The 23,589-nt window shown below is 47.2% G+C and overlaps 1 protein-coding gene across 3 annotated transcripts in view; it reads right to left on the reverse strand.

Moving 5' to 3' along the window:
- Nucleotides 1–440: 440 nt before the first annotated feature.
- Nucleotides 441–23,589, reverse strand: part of MED12 (mediator complex subunit 12) — a 37,309-nt gene continuing 14,160 nt past the window's right edge. The window contains exons 17-44 of one of the 3 annotated variants that reach the window (XM_076346837.1): nt 22,807–22,925; nt 22,513–22,656; nt 21,577–21,740; nt 21,187–21,318; nt 18,656–18,883; nt 18,311–18,455; nt 17,900–18,020; nt 17,111–17,212; nt 16,280–16,393; nt 15,832–15,995; nt 12,680–12,859; nt 12,428–12,499; nt 11,981–12,141; nt 11,728–11,889; nt 11,530–11,641; nt 11,199–11,288; nt 10,652–10,761; nt 10,040–10,175; nt 9,606–9,767; nt 8,678–9,055; nt 8,194–8,344; nt 7,784–7,989; nt 7,238–7,318; nt 6,776–6,993; nt 6,045–6,207; nt 3,163–3,348; nt 2,915–2,996; nt 441–876 (exon numbers count right to left, since the gene is read on the reverse strand). In XM_076346837.1, coding sequence (XP_076202952.1) covers nt 833–876; nt 2,915–2,996; nt 3,163–3,348; nt 6,045–6,207; nt 6,776–6,993; nt 7,238–7,318; nt 7,784–7,989; nt 8,194–8,344; nt 8,678–9,055; nt 9,606–9,767; nt 10,040–10,175; nt 10,652–10,761; nt 11,199–11,288; nt 11,530–11,641; nt 11,728–11,889; nt 11,981–12,141; nt 12,428–12,499; nt 12,680–12,859; nt 15,832–15,995; nt 16,280–16,393; nt 17,111–17,212; nt 17,900–18,020; nt 18,311–18,455; nt 18,656–18,883; nt 21,187–21,318; nt 21,577–21,740; nt 22,513–22,656; nt 22,807–22,925 — 4,127 coding nt within the window. In that variant the 3' untranslated portion in view covers nt 441–832. Of the gene's footprint in view, nt 877–2,914; nt 2,997–3,162; nt 3,352–4,863; nt 4,950–6,044; nt 6,208–6,775; nt 6,994–7,237; nt 7,319–7,783; nt 7,990–8,193; nt 8,345–8,677; nt 9,056–9,605; nt 9,768–10,039; nt 10,176–10,651; nt 10,762–11,198; nt 11,289–11,529; nt 11,642–11,727; nt 11,890–11,980; nt 12,142–12,427; nt 12,500–12,679; nt 12,860–15,831; nt 15,996–16,279; nt 16,394–17,110; nt 17,213–17,899; nt 18,021–18,310; nt 18,456–18,655; nt 18,884–21,186; nt 21,319–21,576; nt 21,741–22,512; nt 22,657–22,806; nt 22,926–23,589 lie in introns of those variants that run through there. The other 2 variants (XM_076346836.1, XM_076346838.1) reach the window with 2 other exon arrangements.

Consider the following 23,589-nt stretch of genomic DNA (forward strand, 5'->3'; position numbering starts at 1 on the left):
TATCAGCAAAACTGTGCTGCAACGAGAAGTAGTGTTGTGAGTGCATTCGGTCTGCAGCTCCTCCTAGACTGCAGAGGTACTAGCTTGAGCATCTCAGTAACTGCTGTGGCTGGGAAGCTGGGCTTGTTAGGGCTCAGAATTACCCTGCAATATAGCTCCCTCTTTGCTTTATACCTCTGTCCTGGTGGAATATACCACAGACTACTAGTAAAGCTCTTAATCAACATACAAATCCCACAAAGCTTGCACAAACCCTTGCAAGCATGTGAACACCAGCTTATGAAACAAACAGGGAAGGGCTTGCTTTCCCAAACCAAATTGTTTAGCTGTTCACAAAAGCTGAAAACGCAGACATTAGATAAAGACCATGTGTAGAGGTGCTGCTGGGCTGTACTGGGAGGAGCACTGAAGAAGAAAGGCAGGCTCTGAATACACACTCCTTTTGCAAAGTAAGCTCTCTGTATTCATCCGAGAATGTCTGCAGTACGGGGTTCATCTGGTATAAATAAAATACAAAATTTTACAATGTCTTAATCATTATTTTAACAAAAATACTAAAAACTGAGTAAAAACTGAAACCAAAGTGGGAAGGGAGACTATCAGCCACAAGGTATCTCCATAAACATTTGTAGAAATCGGATAGTAAAAACCCTTTCTCTGTACAATAAAACCATCCTCCTGGCATCTCCCTGTGAGACAGGCAGCAGCAGCACTAGGGGCACAAGCCCAAGGACAGAGGTTGGGGGCAGCCCCAGTTTGTGGGTCAGGCTGAAGAGGCTGTATCCAGTCCACAGTGATGTCTCCCTCCTGGATCAGGCTGAAGTGCCACAGATCAGTAGCGTCCAAATGGGTTGTTGTTCTGCTGTGTCTGTGTATCTGTTGAGGTCAAGACAGAGTTAGACAGTCACAAGGTCTGGTTCAGAAAAGAGATCCCTCTCCCCACATCACCAGCACAGTATGAGGAGTGTTGTCGCAGGCTGTGAGAAGAAAAATATAACCTTTATGGCACTCCCTGCCCTGCTCATTTGTCTGAACCTTTAGGCAGCAGCACAGTCAGGACCTCACATTCTTTGAGGAAGAGATAGATATGTGCCAGTCCCAATCCTGAAGCTTCTCCAGAGATCTCTCCATCCCTCGTGGTGAAATTGGTGCACCATAACAAAGCTCTGAAAGGTGGCAGCTAGCTGGGAGGATGAGTTTATGGATGAATTATTCCTGATTTTGAAAGAAAGTCAGCCCTATAAGATTGCACAAACACTTGCAGCCATACAAGCTGCTCAGACAGTGTCAAACACTCATCCTGAGGCAAACCCAGAAAACAGAGTTAGTGAAGGTTTCAGAGACAACTATCCTGGCTCCCTGTCAGTATGTCAGTACCAATGAAGGATGTGCCCAAAGGACTTCCAGATGGCACAAAAAGGGCAGGAAACATGGTAAAGTTATATTCAAGAACCTCATGAACTTCCAAACTGCTGGGACTAATGTTTTGTGATGTACAGTGCTCACAGTATACTTGGGTACTGTCTGATTAATAAAATTCTATAGTTTTTTTTCCTGAAACCCCATCAGCATGTCTGACCCTAAGTCAGACTAAGTAAAAGGAGACTAGTGTAACCTGGCTAGCCTGCCCTCCTCAACTCTGCTGGACATTCAGGGATACCCTGGAGCCTCCTAACGCAGCCTATCCTGGGCCCAAAGTATTCTTGTCCCCCTCCTACAGGCTGTTTTTGGTTTATGTCCTGCTTTCCACTCCATCCCAGACACTACAAATAAGAACTCCAGATGGTTGCTGGTGGAACTGATGAAAACCCAATGAGGGAGCATGGAAGCTGCATGCTGACACATGGCTGCATTGGACCCACGCATCTGTTCCATATAAAACAGCTCCATCTGCTGTACAGACAGGATACAAAAATATGGCTATTCCACTATATTCAGATTCTTAGATGAGGTCTTCCTATACTTGAATGTCCTGGCCAGGATCCTTGCACAGACTTGTGGTTTGTGAATCAGGCTAGTGGGAAACTTAGCACATTAATACTTCTGGTTTGGGGAATTTTTTTGGTCACAAGGACTAAGAATTTCCCATCAGGGAACAAGTATAAGCACAATTTCCAAGCCCCCACTCCACACATTATTACATCTAGCACAGTCTCACACTTAATGCACTGCAAAAAAAAGAAACTGTGCAGTCAATTTCTGGGCATTTTCATAGCATGTCTGCCATTTTTATGGCAGAAAAGCCAGTGAGGTGACAGTAAAAGAGCAGGCCATTCAGAAGGGAACAGCACAGACACTGGGTTCTATTTCTAGATCCCCCAGCCAGTAGTTCAATGCAGATTATAGGAATGCAGTGCCAGATTGAACACCATCTATGCCATTATCCTGTCTGTGACAGCAGCAATGGAAGCCCACAGAACACTACAAACACAGCAAGTGTGCAGCAACACTTCCCAGAGTACCCTCCCTGCCTCCGAGAAGTCTTGTCCTGATCACAACATGAACACAGTATCTGGGTCATCCACCAAGTGAGTGCCCCAGGATTACAGCCTCCCTGTGCCCCTCAGAGGTCATCTGCAGCAGAGGAAATACCTCTGAATCCTTTAAAGCTGCAGACTGGATCTTTTCGGGAAAGCTGCATAGCAGCCCCTACAAAGGCTCAGCTCCCTCGTCCCTCTGCAGGCAGCAGAAGGAAGGTCTCGAAGGTTGCTCACAAGCTGGCAAGCACTGCTTGCCCTGCTGCTGTGCCCCCTTGGGCCAGGAGCTCTGGAGTCCTGATGCCACCTCCCTGCCAGCATCATTTATGGCCTCAAACAGACAGTCTGGCTTGGCCTTACTTCTCTACACCAGGGTACCTGCAATAGAAAGTGGTGGGGAGGAGACTAGGGACAGGATCAAGAACACTAAGGCTTACTGGAAAGCTGCTGCTGAAGCTGTCGAACCAGAGCAGCTGTTTGCTGCTGCTGCTGTGTCTGCTGAAGGCCCTGGCGCTGGAACTGCAAAGAGAGAAACATAGTTATAGCCACACCACCTGGCTGGCAGCCTCGGCATTCACACAAGCCCTGGGAAGCGCAGGGGAGGGAGAAGGGGGAGGATGCAGGTGAAGCACTGTTGGATTTGTGCTGGACTATCACGTCCCTCTGCCTCCGAGGGAACACTCACAATGGGCTGCTGGGGGGGAAGAGCCTGCATCCCTAGCCCTGGGGGCTGGCCCTGCGCCTGTGGCTGAGGCACTGTGGAGACCTGGGGTTGCTGCTGTGGCTGTGGCTGCTGTTGTTGCTGCTGCTGCTGTTGTTGCTGTTGCTGCTGTTGCTGCTGCTGCTGCTGCTGCTGTTGTTGTTGCTGCTGCTGCTGCAAAGACAAAAAGAGAAGGGACCATCAGGCAACTGTCTGGGCAACACACACAGCAACAGGGCACAGGAAGGGCTGGAGGAGGAAGGACGTTCCATGCAGTAACATACCCTCTTACACCATTTTCCTTACAGGTACCTAAATTACCCAAACTTCACCAGGACCCTGCCCCAGCCTGAGAAATGGCAAGAAATACAGGGACAGTAACAAAGTTCTTCTGCAAGATGGGGTATCAACAGATGGCAGGAAGAGAGCTACGAGTCTACTGGTCAGCTGGGGAATGACTAGGAGCAAATAAGATACAAGAATAGAAAACAACTAAGAGCTACCTCAAGAGGTTGGCTGGTTCATCTCTTGCCTCCTGGTTAAGATCAGCAATACTGACTTCACTGAGTATTTGCCTGACCTGTTCAAAAATTTATCCAGAGGTAGCAGTAAAGCTCCTATAACCTCCCTACACAATCCTCTCCAGGTTACAGTTACTCCTTCTACTGGAGTCTTCCTTAATCTCTACCCTGAATCTCACGTTATGATTTAAGGCCATTTCTTGTCCTACAGCCAAGGGACAAGAATAGATAAGGGTTTTTTGGCTTTTTTTGAAGACAAAAATTTGGAGACTTCTCTCCTCTTGTCTCTGCCTCTCTAACTCAATGCCCAGCTATTTCAGCCTTTCCTTCTCAGTCACATTCCCCAACTCTTGGATCTATCTTGCTGCCCTTCTCTGCCACTTATGCCAGCTGGTATTGCACTTCAGTAAAGGATGCGGATAAAACTGGATGCAGTGTTCCAACCTAGATGTTGACAGAACTAGTTATGGTGAGAAGAATAGTCAGTGTGTTGAACTTGGGAGTCAGAATACACCCACAAATCTGAAGGTTTTTTCATTTCTCCTAATTTTCAGACATTTCTCCCAGCTGCCAATGTAGTTTTGAACTCTCTAGATCAACAGAAGAATTTCTAGCAGAAATAGAAAACTACTAATGCTATCATAAAAAAACATGGTGATGCTAGGTACAGTTCCGATCACTGGCTCAAACTTTGAACAGACTCAGAAAACAGACAAAAATACAATCAGGAGAAGAGACTATCTTATGAGAGGAGGTTAGAAAAACCTGACCTATAGAAGCTGCAAGTGCTCCCTAGGAATACACTGGATAAACATCAGAGAGAAAGAAGAGCCAGTAAACAACAGGACACAGTGGACAATAATAATTGGATACAAGAACCAGTCACAAACACATTGAGGCTTGGATCAAGAATTCAACCCAAAGGGAGTGAGTTTCTAGAACAGCCTCCTAACTTCCATCTTAAACCAATTTGGCCACTTAAGTTCTTGAAATGGATGCTATGACCCGAGTACGCAAGAAAGCAGATGACTGACTAAGTGAGCCAGAATACCCGACGGGCACAAATACTACCAACCCATGCAAGACAAACCAAAAGGCCATCCGTTCTTTCTACAAGCCACTGCATCATGACAGTCAACTCAAGCACCAGGAGTCTGTTCTGCATCTGGTATGCCTCTGATAACGCAGCAGGAGTCACAGTAACAGGGAAGACTTGGGGCACTCCAGCTTTTAGCTGACATTGCTTGGTTGCTTAAAAAAAAAAAAGTGAAGGTATACATGAAGTTACTGAGCTAGAAGTGCTAACAATTTGTCTGAGGCATGTTCTTTTTCTAAATATGAGTGATGGAGAATGCTAAAAGAAACCAAGTGAATAGTCAGGGGATGCTACTCATCAAAAGGACTAAAAGCTGCTGACCATGCTACAGACAGTCTCTTGTCCAGCGCAAGGCAACAATTCTCAAATACTGCTGACTGCAGCTCTCTGCAGGAACCACTGTCTCACTCAGGCCCCTCTCAGAACACAAAGCCTTGGCACTCCGTGCCATGTAAAGTCTCCCCATATTCTACAGGTTTGCTAGGCCTTGTCATAAGGTATGCAATTCACCCAAACTATTTCTGTGTTTGTCTGTCAACTCAATACATTTCTGTAACTCCAAGAAATGTATTTGTATCTGTATATCATGTAAGTATTTGAATATTCATAAGACCATAATGCAAATCCATTGAATACTCATGCCTGTTGACGCACGCCTGTGAACTTCTTGGAACCTAGGGAGTTGGGTCTAACAGCTTACTTTGGATCAGTTTTTCACCATCCGCTGTTAGCTGTGGAGTACATGGACTGATTCACACCAGATTTCCTGCCATTGGAAACTGCAACCGACGCTTATTTTGATCTTGTGAAAATGCAGATATGCCCCTAAAAATGATCTTGTAAGGAACAACTCTACCTGCTCTTATGTGGGATGGGGGGTTTTCATTTTGTTTCTAGCTCCTGCAACATTTCTAAGACAGCTAACTTTCTGCACAATCTTATGTGCTCAGCTGGAGCAGGAAGAGGTGGTATGCAGGCCACAGAGGACTAAATAGACCTTTACTGCTCCTAACTTCCCTTTAGCTCATGCTGGGTGACTGGCAAAAGGCAGCGCAGCACGTTGTCTCCATCAGGAGTGGCCAGCTCTAAGGAAGGGAGAACCACCCAGCAAATTATTACAGACAGCCCCCAGAGTTGACATCCTTCCTGGCACAGAGGGGCAGAGCAGAGCGTTGCTGACACAGAGGTAAGCAGCGCTGGGCAAGCCTCCTCTAGTTCCAGCAGCCTTCCTCCTGTCAGCAACCACTCACCCTCAGCATCTGCTGCTGCTGTTGCTGCTGCTGCCTCAGGTACTGCTGCTGCTGCTGATCAGGCAGTATCTGGCTGGGTCGAATTCCTGAGGGGACTCCTTGTGGACCCAAATGGTTCATTCCACTCATCATAGGGGCCTGCTGTATTGACTGGTGAGGAAACCTACAAGAGAAAAGGACAAGCTCATGGAGTAAAGATCAACAAGATAGGCAGCCCAAACAGCCCCTTGCAATCCATGCTGCCTCTCTGCAGAAAGGTGAGGGACACCTGGGCCTCTCAAGGGTTTCATCCAGCCTGTTTTTCTAGAAGCCCTAAGTAACAGTCCTTGGCCTGCTGTTCTGCATGGTTTCTCTTCTGGATTTATGCCTGCTCAGGAGCAGTGGAAATCCCAGATCTAGCCCTTTGATGGTGATCTGCTGGTTATATTTAAAACCAAAACTATGACTTTCCCAGGTCATTTTTCTCATACTTCCCAATTCCATCTTTCTCTGGCTGGTAACACTGTCTCCTGCCTGCAACTAGCATCTCCAAATTTCATCCTGTCTCTCTGTTTCTTCCCAGGACTGAAAGCTGGATAAAGATGTTCCCCTGAGGGCGCGAAGGACTCAGATGTTGTATAACGCAGCACGGAGAACAGGCTTTTCACAGATTGCTGTTAGGGTTGTGTGAGCAGAGCAGGGAAGCCCTTGATAAAACACAGCTTATTAACATCCAGTAGGGTGGGAGGTACCTCTGTGTGTTGCCCAAGGTGTGCCCATAGCCAGGGGCCTGCTGGTGTACATAGCCACTGGGTCTCTGCTGCATCTGTCTAACAGGATCCACCAGGGCAGGATTAGAGCTGGGGTGGGAATTCTGATAGGGCTGGCCAGAATAGGTAGGAGGTACCATCGTGCCTGACTGGGAGGGGTGCTGCTGAAGGCCTATGTGGGAGACATAAGGCGTGTAACCCTGAAATGAAACAAAAAGCCTTTATCAGTCATGGGGTAAGGTACGAAAGAGAATCTGGAACACGGGACATCAGCCTCCTGTAAATGCTGTCACAAGGCTGCTCATCTCTTGGATTCAGATTCATGCTGCCCAGTAAATGAGGATTGAGAAGAGCCAAGAGATTTCAAGATTTAGCAGCAGAAATGAAGATGCTGCCCTGTGCTGGAGCCAGATTCCAGTCTTACCTGTGGTCACTGCCACTTACCTGGGAGGGCTGCAGTGCTCCATAGGATGGGGTTGGAGCCATCTGGCGCACGGGCTGCTGTCCCATTATGCCTTGGCCCTGCTGGAAGGCAACAGAGAAACACTTTTTTCAACATCTCCAAAGGGCACTGCTGCTCTCTTCTCGGCAGCTCCCACCAAACCAGACAAATAGCTTCACTGCTCAATCTACGAGGCTGCTGCACAGCATGCAGATGCTGACTTCTGCCTCACCCCGACTTGAGACAAATAGGCCACTAACATCCCTACCACTCCACAGCCACAATGTGCCCCTCTCGCTGCCCAACAGCCACAGATGCCCCACTGCACCTCACTGACAGCCTCCACCAACTGTCAGAGACGTGGGCCCATAAAGCAGGTGGCAAACACAGTGCTGCACCAGAGAAATAGACACAAGAGACAACACCTTTCCAGGGCAGAAACAGAGGCAGGGTTGGAGAGTTCTGGCTAGAAGGGATAGCCCCAGCAAACAGCTTGGGCTTGCTGTACTGTGGGGTCCAGCAACAGGAAGAGCACAGCTCTGACTTACCAACTTTGCTTGAAGCTGCTGCCTCAGTATCTGTCCCTGGGACACTGGAGGCTGCTGTCTGTACACTGCTGGCTTGTAGGAGGGGTCAATGCCCATCATGCTCCCCATCCCTGGAGGCAGCACACCACTATAGGGAGGACGACTCTGAACAAGTTTCCCCAGTGGCATGCGTACAGGTCTGTAGGATGTATCCAGGCGAGGGCCACCTGCAAGATGAAGAGAAACAGGCTGACTAGTCACATGCTATTGCTGAGCTTTGTAGCGCCAGAATGACTGTTCATCACTGTATCTAGACACATGACAGGCAAAAGGGGAAAGTGTAGGGACCTGCATAGGACCATGTCACAGAAGGGGTTCTTACAAGAGGTTCCCAAAGAGGTGCAATATGCTCACCTCTCCTGTGCACCTACCTGCTGGAAGAGGCTGATTCTGGGCATAGAGACCCACTGGTGATTGCCCATATGCCAGCCTCGACATACTGCTTCCTGACTGGTGATGCAAGAGATCTGTAGGCATACCAACTCCATATGAAACCCCTCGGCTAGGGCCCAACACAAAATCCTGCAAAGACAAAGAAGGAGTAACAAAGATCAATGTGCACCAGGAATTCATGAATGGATGAAGAGTATGAAAGGGTTGCAAAGTCCACAGGAGGAAGCCTGGAATGCTATCTGAGCTGGGCAGCCCCCTTGCTCCCATCAGGGATTAAGAAAATGTTTGCCCTGCCCCAGGCTAGAGAGAGCAGGATAGAGCTCCAGCACTCCCAGCTGAGAGGAAAAACATGGCATCTTCACCATTACACCACTCTCAGGCTCCTCAGGAAGTCTCAAGGCAGTGCTCTGTGACTAGGAGGGGTGGACATGGGATATCCATAGCTGTTGGGCAGTCAGTTACCTCAGTTTTGCTGGCAGATTGGTTGCGTTTCTTGGTTTTGCTCTGTTTCTTCTTGCGTTCTTCAGTAGAGGTGGCAGGATTGGAGCTTGTTTTATCAGCCTTGGTTGGTTCTGCAGCTTTCTTCTCTGGCTCTAAAGCCACAGGTGTAGGAGGCTCTTCCTCTTCAGGGGGCAGTGGCAATGGCTCCAGGTAGTAACTGCGGGGCTTGGGTTTCAAGTGCGTGTGGTACAGAAGAAGCCTCTGCTGCTCCTCAAATCTAGACACCTTGCGATCCACCCGGACTGTCCCAAACCATCCCCAGGAGAGGGGGGCCGAGTGCTTTAAGCCCTCAAACAGATCCCAAGGGGAAATCTTCTGCTTTGTAGAGACTTGCAAACCCTTTAAGGCAAAAGAGATAAGAACCTCCAAGTCCCTGTTGTTTCTCCTACGAGGGTATAGGAAACTATGCTTTCTTCAGGCTCTACTCCACGTGTCCCAGTAAACAGCCTGAGCCCTTACTAGTGGTCCCTGCTCTTCCACATGGCAAAACAGTAATTTCTAAAGGCCTTCATCAACAACTGCCTGTCTCCTTCATCCCATCTCTGCCAGTCTTCTGCACGCTGGCACTGCCCAGTAACTCACATGACAGGGATTATGGGTTTCTCTTTACGCTTTATATAGCCATAAGTATTTATGGCTATATAAACCAAAGTTTAAATAACTTCTCAGGCCATAGCAGCATCTATCACTGAGCATTAACACCCACCTTTGCCCTTTTTTGACATGGTTATGTGCCAGCTTGTCTGCATGCAGCCAGCCACTTCAAGCTCAGCAGGCAACAAGGTGCTGCATACAGATGCCTCCCAAGCTGTGTAGACTCAAGGCATCAGAGGGACAAGGTGACACCTGCACTCAGGAGCTGTGATGCAGACAAAAAAGCTTCCCTTACCTCCTTCTTGAAGATGGAGTCAAATCCAGCTATTTTATTGCCTTTGGTGTCAATGAGGGATCCCTGAGGTTCACAGGTGATGACATCTCGGGTCTGCTTGGGAAGTGGCAGTAGCTGTCGCACCTTCTCCAGGCTGTCAGATTGCCGGTCCCCCAGCTCTTTCTGCACAAGTGGAATAGAGAAGACTTGAAGAATCGCTCAGGAAAAATCATCCAGAGCCCACCTATGCCTCTTCTTGTGTCAATCTCCATCCCTGCATTACCTCTCACCTTTGCACCCTTCAGCCCTACAGAGCCATTGCGGCCACCCTCACTGCTTCATCTAAACAGCAGCAACAAGACAAGTACCATTCGTGAGACGCAGGTAAGTCTGCATAGTTGGACAACCATGACACAGCACACACTGCTCCCCATACAGGGCCTGGTGTCCCTCACCCTGAGTTTCTTGACAAGATTCATGTATGCCCGCTTGTTCTCCTCCATGCTGCCCTGAGAAATGCTGGACATATCAGCAGCCAGGGTGCCGTTGATGAGAACACTCAGCATGTCCAACACAGTGGTGAAGAGCTCACTGTTGGTCAGAGCAGAAAGGTCAAAGTCACCTGAGAAGCAGATATAAAGCCTATGCCATCATAGTAACACCAAACATTATTAGATTGCCAAGAGTACTGCCTACAGTCAGAAGTGCCAAGTGTGCTCTTCAGACTAACCTCCCAGATTAATCCTCCTTTTGCTTATACACCACAGGGTGTTCACACTTGAGTCAAATGCAGTATCACAGATTAAGACTGGCCTCCTGTCTATCCATTCAGCTTCTCCAAAAAGCAGGTCCAGACTCAGCTCTCCCCTGCATCTGGAAAGCCAAGTTTGCTCTGGATATGTCAGAGTGCACTCGGATACTAGGACCTAGGCTGTAGCCTCTTTTGGCTGTCACAGTACTTCAGACAGATTGTCTGGAGAGACAGCTAGCTCACATGAGAAAAGGGACCATGCTAACAACTGCCTCTCTTGGGAAGTGTATGGATCAGAAGTCAGCCAGAAAGTTACTTGTTTGACTGCATGTCCACAGTGCCACTGCTGATGATGTCCAGGAGAAGCACAGCCCATTCAGTCGTCTGCTGTGTACTGCGCTGAACTGTGTCAAACATTCCCCCCACCTGGCAGAGAAAAGTAGTTTAGTCACAAGGACACTGTGAAGAAATACTAAGATTTAAAAGTGAGAAAGGACCCTAAGCCAGAGCAAGTCCTGGGCTACAGCAACTCCTACTGAGAGCTGAAGGAGACTGCAGTCAGCAGGACAAACCTCAGATGCAAGTAGTAGTGCTTTGGACTGCAAAAGCATTAAAATGGGAAGGCACATCTCCAAAACAGAGACTAAGGCTGTGTATTTCATCCTGGTGAAATAGAGCAAGGGAGTTTCTCCATGCACCCTATCCCACTCAGGGCTCAAGACCTACAAGCAGCACAAGTGCCTCTCCTACTTCCTTGCCTCAGGACATATATAGCCCCTCCAGTGTGTGCGTGTTCCAAAAAGGAAAAAAGGCAGACAACTCTTCACCCCATATGGTTAAGCTCTTTTTCTGCAACTGCTCACCAAATTCAGCCGTAGTTTCAGGGCCTCATGCATCAGCTGCTTGGCTTTGCAGTCATCTTGATACTGATCTTCCCGCCAATTCGTAACAATCTAAGAAATTTAGAAGAGAGGACAGATCTCACAAGCTGTATGCTAAAGCTTATAGAGAAGAGCTTGTACTGCCCACTGACTTAGAGATGGTCAGCTCAAGCACCCTATACCAACCAGGGTAAGATCTTTGCCTTATTGAGCATATAATCAGACAGACAACATCCCTGAGGACATGCCCAATAGCCTGCCTGCTGGAGGAGCGAGCCCTTGAGGAAAGTGAGGGGAGAAGCAAGACACCTACCTGTTGGACCTGACTGTACAGAGATGTGAGAAGGCCTTCCCGCTGCTCATCCTGTCCTTTCAAGCATGTTAGCACCAGTGACAGAAATGGCTGCTGGCTCAGGAGGGACATGCTGCAGAGAGAACAGAGATGGAGCTATACTGCCAGGCTGGGGGGATCAGCACAGCAAGTATTGCCTGCCCTTTTCCCAGGACTCACCTCTTCTGCTTCTGGCGGTCCCGCTCTTTGCGGGACGATGACCCCAGATGTTGTCCTTTCTCCAGTTCTTCTCCAGCAGCTTTCAGCACATGGCCCTGCACTGATGTCGGAAGCTTGGCAATCAGAGGGGCCACCAGCCACACTCCCGATCTCTCCAGGGAGCTGAGACAACACAGGAGAGAAAAGCAGTTTGCAATCCAACCTATGATTCAGACTCGTCTACAAGGCAGCTGCATGCTGGGACTACACCTACCTGAGGATGGGTTTGGATTTGTTGCTGGCAGGCGTAGCACTTGCTGAGCTACTGATATTGTTGACTCCGTTGCCAGCAGAACTAGCAGAGCTGGTCTCTGCTGACTGCTGGAATACCTCAATGGTGGCCTTGGCTATATTTTCTAACAAGGAGTTCATCTCCTGGAGATAGGGAAGAAAAGACAGCCAAGTCTTTCTCTGAGAGCACCCACTGACAGGGCTTGCACATTTCAATACAACTCAGTACAAACCCAGTTTGTCAGCTTCCCCATGGCTGCTGCTCTTCAGGTCTCAGACTCATCACTTGGCTTTCACAGGCCTGACTCACTTTTTGTTTACTTTCTCCCTATTCCCACTTCTGCCAGGCCACCTCCCCACCACCTCACAAGCAGCCGCTTCAACCCTGGCAACACACATCCCTGTATGGTCTCTCTGAGCAGAAACTCACATTGTTTGCAGTCTGCTTAATCATGAGCTGCAGCTCCAGCGAGGACTGCCTCATGGTCCACTGGTCCAGATTCTGCAACGCATGCACGCATACTTCATATGAGTCCTTAGTTCAAACTATGTCAACCCACACCCTCAGCTCCCATGATAATGAGTGCCAGACCCCTCAGAGGGCTGCATTTTGGACAACCCCACTCTAACGCTACATTAGGCAATTACTAGGACACACTTAGGTTCTGCCAGGAGCCTGCACCTGTAAGATGCGTTTAATCCTCTGCCGCTGAGGATTTTCTCCTTCCTCATTGTCCAGCAGTCGGTGTGGATAACAAATCAGCTGCATCAGCCTCTGGGCCTGTGTGCTGCTCAGGACAGGATCCTGCAAGTCATTGCTGTCTTCACAGAGGGACTTCAGACATCGCTCACCCACCCACTCCTGTAAGACGAAGGCAGAGTCAGCACAGTCAAACTGATGTCTGATTCCAAACCAGCACCCCTGCTTTCAATCTCAGAGAGATGCAGGGAACACATCAAATTCATAAAAACCCTATTAGTACAGTTATGCCCGATAATCATTTCTCTTCGTGAACATATACTCCTTAGTACCCTGATTCAGCAGGCGTCAGGCACAGCACAGCAATCACAACAGAGGAAACATCAACTTCGGCAAGTCAGCAGTGGTGAAACACAGTAGCTGCTGTTTCTTTTGATAAAATATTGGTATGATTTAGCAGTACACAGTCACTGCCATGCCCAGGCTCCATCAACACTGCCACTTGGGCTCAAAAGATCAGAAGGGATCACTTGAAATTATTTGGTCTATTTCCTGCAGAACAAAGCCCTGGAGCTGTCCTAAATTAAATAATTCAGGGCTGCAGCTAAGGCTAAACTAGAACATATCTTAGGGAAAAGCACACCCCTTAATTCTCAAGTAGTGATGGAAAACACACTGCCATCCTTAGTAAAAAGCAATGACTTTACTTCTCAAAGCCTGGAAGGGGTAACAACTGACTGGATGCAAGCCGTTTATAAAGTCACAAATCATGAGGAGAAGGTAGACAGAAAACTATTATTGTTGGCCTCTCAATTTCAGTTGGTGGTCCCTAAATGTATGATAATAATAAAGGCAGCAGTTTCCAAAACAAACATGAGGTAGGTACTTCTTCACACAATTTGCAGTTAACCTGCAGCATTCGTTACTACAGCATTTTTCCATATTGAAAATCAATTAGGCTAATTGATGAAATTAAAATCTACACAGGACTGCTATATAAGCACTTCTGCAGCTGCAGAGCAAGCCTGATCAGAGAATTCTTCCACTGAGAAGTGACAACCAGAAGAGATGAGGATCCAGTTCATGAAGCACAGGTGCTGGTGCTAAGCCTAGAAAGCTGGGAACAGTCCTTCTCAGCAGCAGACAGCACCCTAAGCACTAAGTAGAGCACAAAGGTCGAAAAGGCTAAGTCTCTGGTTTGAAATCCTTGTGAAACCACAGCCTACATCTTCAACTTCATCCCAGATGAAGTTTCCACTTTGCAATACACGTGATCTGGTGATTTCTCCAATGCCTATTGCATTTCTCCCATTCAGTGTTGCTACATCATAATTTCTTGAAACTTCTCTTCCTTGCATATGTAACATGCATATCCTTGGGAAGACTCTTTTTGTCACTTGCTCAGCTTCCTACAAGAATTCAGACTTCGTCTCTGATCCACTTTATTGGTATAATCTCACAAATAAGTATGAAGTCAACTACCATCTTCAACCTTGAGGGTAGCCTCTCTCTCTCCCCCCGCAATATTTCTTTACAAAACAGCCACCTCAACAGGCACTGAAACAGAGCCCCTCATCTGCCTCTTCACAGGAGAGCACTATGAACATGTTTTCCAAGCACTATGGACAACTCCACCATCCCAGTCACCAGATTCAGGTTAGCACCTTTGACTCAAGTCTCCCTCTTGGTTCCCACTGTGGTTTATCACAGCTCTATGAAATTAACCTTTTCAAAAGGCCAGTCACAATTACATTTATTAATTTAAACAGGCTAAAGGGCAGACCAGCAACTATGTCATAATCATTTGCACCTAAGAAACCTTTAACTTAATTCTATAATCTGCTCCTTTTCTCCACCCCCTCATGATAAAGTCTATTATGAAATATAGACCCAAATATGAGATGCAACATTTTCTGAGTTTGAGAAATCACAGTCTGTAGTTTAAGGCATTTCACAGACATTTCAGAACTGATAGTGTGAGTTCTGCAGCATCCACTGCTCACACTGGAGGTGCTAATATTAAATACATCATTTTACCAGCCCTTTACAGCTGCAGGAACCCTGCAGGAGTAAACCTCTGGCACAATTTGGCGGTACTCACTGGTGTCTATTGGAACACTCACTCCTACATAACCAGTGCTGCCAACAATTGGCATGAGTAGTGATACCTGACACTGCTACTCCCTCCTGTACACACACACACACACTTTCTACCTACTGTGAGTCCTTCCTACATAGACTGGGACCAGCAAGGGAATATCTACTTCTGTCAATGCTAGTCAGGTTTCGGTAACACCAAGTATGTTGAATTTATGCTCGTAAATAGGTGGCTCCAATTCTTCTTTGGTAGGCTGGTAACATTGCTATATAGCGACCCAATTAATAAACAACAGCATCACAAAGCATGAGGACAACACAGCACTAATGTGTTGTGTTTACATATTAGTAATACAGAATAGAGGTTTCAAATCTTAACTCTGCATCTTTCCTGTTGACAGAGTAAATTTGCAACCAAGGCCAAGGACACACTTCAACACCCATCTTCATACAGTAGCGGTAACAGCCACTCCACTCTGCAACTAAGTACCTTATTAGCCAGGTTTCAGTTCCTCAAATGTCAATTTGCCACAAAGGAACAGAAATACTGGTGCTGTCAGATCAGGCTAAGCAAAAGATTTTTGTTGTTGTTCCTTTAATTAACTAAACAGGGTACTGCAAAGCCCAGGGATACATTAACAGCCTAGCTGCAAGCAACACTTAAGCTACATTCTGAAAGGCACCATTTATCACTTCAACAAGCTGTCTCTCTCGTGCTTATCTTCTTTACCTCCAGCACACATCTCAGCAAACCACTCCCAGCACTCCCCTCCTTGGACGTGAGCCCTGTGCTGTTGCCAAAGCAAAGTGGATGTGCAGTCCCTGCATACTGCAACACCTAATTCTTGACATCTGTTTGCCTCTCTGTTTTTTGCTAATGGTGAGCAATCCTTAGCGCCATCACGTGGCAGAACCATCGCAGGTTCTTTACTGATCTTTCAAAGAAACACCTGCCAAACCCAATCTGCAGAAAGTCATATGGGATATACCTGTCTGCAGAAGGGATAAGGACAAATCTAGAGATGGGACAGACTCACCTGTTGACATATACTCCTTAGTACATATTTGGCATAAATATCCAAGCTAGCTGTTTCTACAGTTACTACCCGACCACTGGCCTTCCTGGTGCCCAGCTCATCATCCATGAGATCATCGACACCTCCAGGGTGGGAAAAGCCAGAGCCTTTCAGTTCTGCATCTCCTACAAGGAAAGCACAAGTGTCACTTAATCATCAGTGCTAAACCCAAAGCCTGACCCACAAAACATCTTGAGCTTTTGTAAACTCTCTCTGCGATCAGTGATCTCTCTGCAGCTAAGAGATACAAAGCACGTTTACAGCTCAACCAAAGGGCTTCAGACAAGCCACATATCCACCAAAACAGATCTCCTCTGGCCTTCTGTACAGCCAACACATGCAATACAGTGCCTTTCTCCCACGCCCCTAAAAAACATTCTTACAGGTTCAGGCTAACACAGGTACACACCCAGAACAAAGACAGCCTTCAGCACTGCAAAGACTGCTCCATCCACAATACGATTCTGGGAAGCTGCCAGTAAGTGACGGTCACAGGAAGAGCGGATTCCCACCGTAGGTTTGTCTGCAAAGAGGACGATGGGGAAGGGCAATACCCAGTGAGAGAGAAAGTGCAGGCTCCAGAGCTACCTGAATTATGTGCCAGCCAGTACCATAAAATCAAGCTCAGAGAATCCTGAGGCTAGTCGTTTTCCCAACTGTAACATAGGGTCAATTTAATTAAGTTTCGTGAAGCATAGTGCCAATCACACTGTGACACCTGAACCACAAACTCCAAATGGGGAGCAGTGCCTGTATCATGAACTCCAAGCTCCAACAGTACCCTAACCTAGAATACAGGCTGGGTTTAGAAATCTGAACTATCAGGATACTGATGAGGAGCCAAGAACAGAGCTTCCTGGACTGTTTTCATTATCAGACAAAAAGGAAGTGCTGTGAAATAGCAGCTTCTGGCACCAAGTTAAGAGGCTCTACAAAGCTCTAGACATAAAAAAAGAAGTGATCATTACTCTAATGGCTTAGTGACGGCAAGGCCACCTCTACTGGCTGGTTTCCTGCCTCCAAGGGCCTCCTCCCAAACATGCCTGGCTACCATGGAGTGACATAAATGGAAGGATATTGTTCTTTGTCCTCTGCAGAAAGCAATGTATCAGGTTTCACCTGCTTTATTCAAAGCAAGCAGGTCATGATCTCTAATCATAGGGTTCAGTATCTCTTTTCTTGGGGTGCAAGAGCCTCAGTACTTTCACAATAAAGAAAGGCTCTACTTTCATTCACTTACTGCCATCTTGCTGGCATGGATTCAGTTGCGGAGTCTTAAACAGATGGAGTAAAATCCGACAGGTCAGACGTGCTCCTGGTTCTGAGTCCTGTTCACTGCAAGCTACGTAAAGAAAACAGTCAACTGAGATTTCTTAAGCACTGGGACAGCTGACTCTCAATCCAAAAGCTATTCACAGTGTACTGCCCTGGAGCAGCCAGTTGAGAAGCTGCAGCAGCCTTATTGTATTTACAAATATGGAGCATGTGCAGCAATTAACATGCAAGTGAGAGATCCATCAGTATTATCCCCAATGACATGCACTGCATTCTGCTTGCTCCATCTTCCCCACTTCACCCTGTCAGAGTCTGGATGCTGCAATCCCCAAAGCAAAGCTAGGAAGGCTGGTGGCAGAGTAAAAGCAGAGTGACCCAGGCGCTGTAGGCCCAATTGGTCAGCTGGCTGCTCTAGTCAAAATGCTAAGCTGAACCATATCAGCAGTGGGAGGTGTACTGCTGGAGTTAAGAGCTGAGTACACTGGTCAGACAGTGTGGCTGATAACATCTCTCCGTGCTTATTTCAGCTTGCACACAAATTCCAGAGAGCAAGAACCTTAGCACAACCAGTTTTTGATAGAAACCAAAAGGACAGAGACTTTCTAAAGCAAAACGTTCAATTCTTAAGCACCTTACTGTAAAAGTAGTATTGGAGGCATGTTTCACAACTATGGGGTTCACAAAGTATCCATTAAGCACAGGCCTTTGGGCCAGAACTGAGACTAAGACCAGCTTTCTGCAGTGATGCACTTACCAGCGTTGAGGAGTGAGGGGATAGCAGCACAGCGAATCAGGTCCTCCAGCAGCAAGCACTGCCGGGCAATGAGAATGGCAACGAAAGTGGCCAAGGAATCATGGAAAGATAAGTCACTGACCTGGAAGAGAAGAGATCAGCCAGTGGTCACAACAGCCTCTGCCTCATTCCCTCTGTCAGCAATTCCTCAGCTTGCCTAGGAGCTGGGGGGTAGAAGGGCCCATAACCCCAGGTCAACGTCCATGATCAGACCAGGCTGCAACAAACACCAGAAGGTAGCCCCGGTATTCAAAGCCTTTCCCCTGTCCTCAGAAGACAAAGCCTCCATCCCTTGTTCATCTCTGCCTTCTCCCAAGGGATCCCTCCACTCCTGTTTCAATTCCTTTTCCCCTTTTGAGTGTTTGCACTTGCATCAACATTGCAGAGGAGATCATTGAAGCCACAGGTCCCGTTATTGGAGGAACAGCACAAAGCTTTGAGCACACCCAGCCACTCGGCGCTTAGAGACTTGCAGTAGCCAGTTAGCTCAGCACACAGGATAGCAATGTCGTTCACCCTGTTAAATAAATAATGAAGAAAGCAGAGGGTCAACTTTGCTACTCATGCATGCCATCAGGTCAGTGATTCTCTAAAGGACCCCAGCCTTGGCTCCTTCTTCCTCACACCCCAAGACAGCCAAGGAATGGCTACTGGCTTTCTTATCCTCACCTAAAGATTTTACTATCTCAGTAGAACCATGAAAGTTCTGCCTCTCACCTGTCTGGATCGTGGTGTCCCACACACACATGCATAAGTGCATTACAGACGAAACTGTAGCGGTTGGCTGGGTTTTCGTTGAGGCTCTTGCCCAGGTTAGTGTATGTAAAGTTATGTGCAGATGGATTTTCAATAGTGTCAATCATGAACTCTGGTTCCCATAGCATGTTGGAGTCAGATGGCTCAACATTGCAGTAGATTGTGTTCTTCACCTTGGAGCAGAAGTCACTAAACAGGACAGGAAAGAGAGATTAGAAACACAAAAAAATAAACTTCCACTGAACAGCAATCCTGTGCAAGACAAGCCCTCCGTGGGCAAGAACATGTGGAAACTCAAGATCACTGTGTACCAACAAAGATTCTGCCAGAAGAGCGAAGCTGGTTCTTTGTTGTGGAAGCATTTGGAAGACACCCATGGGCTCAGTGTACATAGCATGGGAATCACTATTCCAGGTCAGACTGGAGAAACACCTAGCTCAGCCCTTGGTGTCAGAACAGTTGATGCCCAGAGAAAAGTTTAAGAGCAAGGCAGGCATGTGGCAATACTGCTCCAGCATCCTTCCCCACCCTGCTGCAACTTTGGGCTCACGTATTTTCAGAGTTAAAGATAATGCTCTCCTCAACAGATTTTCCTCCTGCAAATTTGTCCACCTACTTTTTCAATCCAGTAGATTTTTGACGTTCACAACATGGAATGAGTTCCATGTTAACTATGAGAACTATGAAGTTTATTCTTTTATTCTGAACCTACTATTTGTTATTTTCTATTAATTCCTTTTTTGTGCTTGTATTGTAAGACATATTGAACATTCAGTTTATTTTCCATATCAACCAGAACTCTACAAACTTCTGTCATTCCCCCTCAGTCCTCCTCTTCTGTGGGGAAGAGATTCAGTTCCTCATAAGTCAGTCATTCCAAATGTCTGGTCATCTATCCACTCACCCTCCTTTGGGCCTAACTCCACTACATGCTTTTTGGAGTCTGTCGCCCCAAACCACAAGGCACAGTTGTACCACAGCTTAAATGGTGTCCTAATGATGCTCTCTGGTCTGTTCTCCATTCCTTTTCAAACAATACCTAACATTTAATTTGCTTTTTGACTGTTACTGAACACTATGATGACATTTTCAATTATGTATCTGTTACAGCTCAAAGATCCTTTATCCAACCAGCAGTATATATCCATCACTACATAGGGTTTGGAAGAGAACAAGGACAATCCTACATGCATTATTTTATGTTTAACAACACTAAACTTCATCTGCCAGTTTATCACCTGGTCACCATCACTGCGTCCTACTACAACAATCTGCAGCCAACTCCTATTGTTATACGCTGAATAACAGTTATATGAAAAGTTTTGATATCACCACTCATAAAACTTCCGATGCGTAGAATGGCACAGGCACTAGCAGAGTCTATGGGACTCCTCAGGGAGGGATCACCCTCAAAATACGAACTCCTTCCCACTCCTTGTCTCTATCTCTAACCTACTGTTTGCCTGCTAGAGGATATTCCCTTTTATCTGTGGCCATTTACTTTAAAGCCTTGCTGAACAGCTTTTGGGAATTCAGTTAGACTAATATCAGGTTTCTCATTTCCTCATGTGTGGTGACTCCTTCAAAGAACTCCAATGCACCTGTGACCACAGCACTCCCTCTTCCTCTCAATTCAGTCCAGAGAGAGACTTCAAAGGCTCTCAGCAGCCAGGAGTTTAGCCAGCTAACACCAAGGCACAAGCCACTCTCACAGCCCCTCAATGAGGGGTGACACTAAGGGTTAGATGTCCCTATGGCACGCCTGCACTGGAAACACTAATAGGGAGCAGGCACTGTGAGAGAAGACAAAGTGAAGCACTGTACTGGGAAACAGGGTTGTCAGGAGAATTACCCCTTCACAGGATCACGTAAGCAAAAAGCCAGGGAGATCTGTGGACTCCACCTCTGGGCTAAGGGAGGAGCTTCCACAGGGAGCTGGTGGGGGGACAGTTCCCAAGAGAAGAACTGCAAAGAGCAGAAGGCCACAGTGTAAAGTAAGCCCACAGGACAGAGCCCAGGGGCAACATCAGCAGAGCAGAACCTGAAGAGCCAACAGGGGTAGAACAAGGATAAGGAGTGCAAAGTAGCACAGGAACAAACCCAGAACCAAGCAGAGCAGGTTCAGAAGCAGTCCAAGGACTATTAGGGAGCTGAGCACAAGCAAAGAACAACCTTTAGGATGAACTGCTCAGTCATCAGAGTTTGGTAGGAACAGACCTCTCTACTTCTATCCTCTAGGAGTGGGGTAAGAACAGACCTGTGGAGGTGCAGAGGACTACTGAAGGCAATTTACCAAAAACAACTTGATGATCTAAGCGTCAAGATTATACACTGGGTCATTACTACCTGTAAAACAGGCACTACTCCCAAGCCTTCAGTTCCCCATTGAGAGGATCTCAGGGAAAATCCCATCAAACAAGATCACAAGCAAAGCTTAAGCCAAGGTGCTATACTGGTCAGCACCCACTGCATCTCACCTGCCTCAGACTCACCTAAAGAGCTCCCCAAATTTACTTTTGAGGTGACTGCAGGAGGTATACAGGTCGTAGAGATAGGCCAGGATACAGCGCTCTGCTGAGGAGCCATCTGAGCGGTTCATGCCATGTTTCACCACCCCACACAGACTGCATAGAGACAAAAAAATGCTGCAGCAACACAAAAAGAAAATCTGAAGGAATAACCTCATTACATAGATATCTTCCTGAGCTCACAGCAACAGTGCTTACTGGGTAACAGATCCTGTCCCCTGCAAATTCTGTGAGCTGAACCCTCAGGCACAAAGTTGCTGCCTTTTAGGAAGGACACAGATATAGCCCTGCCCCTTACAAGCCCCCAGAAGGTACGTTGCTTCCTTCCACATGGAGAGGGGAAGATTCCCTTACCCTTCGAAGACCTGAGCCATCTGGTCCTGGTTCAATATAAGGCAGGAGTGGTAGTGCCGCAGCACAGCCACAATGCACAGGCACAAGCTGGTGGTGTAGCTGCCAACAAGGTCGGAGGATTTCAACAGCAGTTCTGCCTCCACCACGCTCAGTTCATTCAGCAACTGCACCCAATGACAGAAAAACCCTTCAACAGCCACAGGGGTAAGGTATGGTCAGAAATGGAGCAGGCACACCACACCCACAGCCTATAGGACCTGCCAGGAAAGGGACTGGCAGGCACTTTCTGCCTAGATATGTACCCCTGGAACAGTTGGCACCCCATGCTTAGGCACAATGCCTCAGTACAAGGGGTTGTCAGTGCTTGGGCATCAGAGCGCAACTGGGATATGGCCACAGACAGTAGCAGGCAGCTTGTTTGGTAATTCTGTCCTGCATAAATCTCACTCAGCTCCCTTTTTAAGGCTAACAGCCTCAATTCCATCAGCAACCATAGCAAGGTTTCAAGAGACACGTGGCACAGGCTGCAGAAACAGCAACAGGATTTTAGCAGGATCCAGAAGGCAGCCTGTGCTGCCATGTGCCAAGGATCCTTCCAGGGGAGTGAGGTGGGAGAACTGCCAGAGACAGACGATCCCCTTCTCACTCAGAACAAGACCTTGCTCAGCCAGGGACAGAGGTGCAATGCAAGTCCTTTGGAGACAACCCTGAAGCCTCTGGAAGAATAATCCTCAGAACAGAACATGTAAGACTACCTGCCACAAACAACCTATTCCTAACAGCTGCAGCCCAGGAGCACCGCAATGACCACCTCCATGACACAGGTCAGAGGGTCACCAATGATCCCAGGAGCAGTCCAACTATCGCTGCAGATATCTGCTGCCTTTCAGGCTGATGAATCCCTCCCCAGGAAGTGTGTGAGCACACTGCGCTTACCTGGATGGCAAAGTCGATAAGACCACTGATATTGAGTGAATACTCCATCAAGTCAAATATGAACTGCACATGCTGTACCAGAGGCAGGTGGTATGACATTCCCAAGGCAAAGCTAGTGATCTGTTCCAAGACATTGCGAGATACCTGCAAGTGCAAGATGACACACAGTACTATCTCCCCTTGCAGAAGTCCCTCAGCAGGCCCATCTCCCTTTCCCTCCAGGAAGCTGCTCTCAGTAATGCAAAGGGACACAGTCAGGGCCCAAGAAGGACAGCAGTCTTGAAAGTTTCATACCTGAGATGTGACTTGGTGCTGATCAAAGTGAGAAAGGTGCTGGAACTTTGCAAAGATATCTTCAGCTGTTGGGAATGCTTCTGGCTTGCTCTTTTTCCTCTTCTGTCCCTCCTCTCCACCTACCAAAGTTGGGAAGATCAGAAAACAGTACTAGGCTACCTTCCTCATCAGAGGAGGACTAGACATCAGCCATCAGCACCTGCCAGTCCCTCAGCAAGACCAGCCCCTGCCATGCAGCATAGCCAAAAAGCCTGAGTCCCAGACCTTAAGCTGATAAGGACCATCTTGAATTCAAAACAATAAACTGCTGAGGAAGGAATTCCTAACCTGAGAACGACAGTAGGGTTAACATCTAGTTTATCTCAAGCGAAGGTACTCCTTGGAGGGGGAAAATACTTTCTCTCTCGATTTAGAGGTACACTGATTCCCTGATGAGAACAGACATTCTGGATTGGAGAAGTTCAGCCTCAAAATTTCTTTGTCAGAGCACCCCATCTTTTAAAGAATCATCTTTCTACCACATTTCAAGCTGCCTTTCAGGAATCAGACCAAGAGAAAAAAATTGTAGCCAGATTCTCAGCTGATGGAAGTCAGAGGCTTTCTATTGATTTTGACACAGCTATCCAAATTTCCCATCCTATGCATTTAGCATGTGCCTCAAGCATAATGGCATGCTACATTTAATCAAGATCTTTGCCAAATATGCATAGGCAAAGTCCTCTTTGCTTCTTGTGCAAGGATCTAAATGCAAGAACTAAACAAAATAAAATCTAAAAAGCCAAA

This window comes from Aptenodytes patagonicus, chromosome 9, assembly GCF_965638725.1.
Source record: "Aptenodytes patagonicus chromosome 9, bAptPat1.pri.cur, whole genome shotgun sequence".
Taxonomy (NCBI): domain Eukaryota; kingdom Metazoa; phylum Chordata; class Aves; order Sphenisciformes; family Spheniscidae; genus Aptenodytes; species Aptenodytes patagonicus.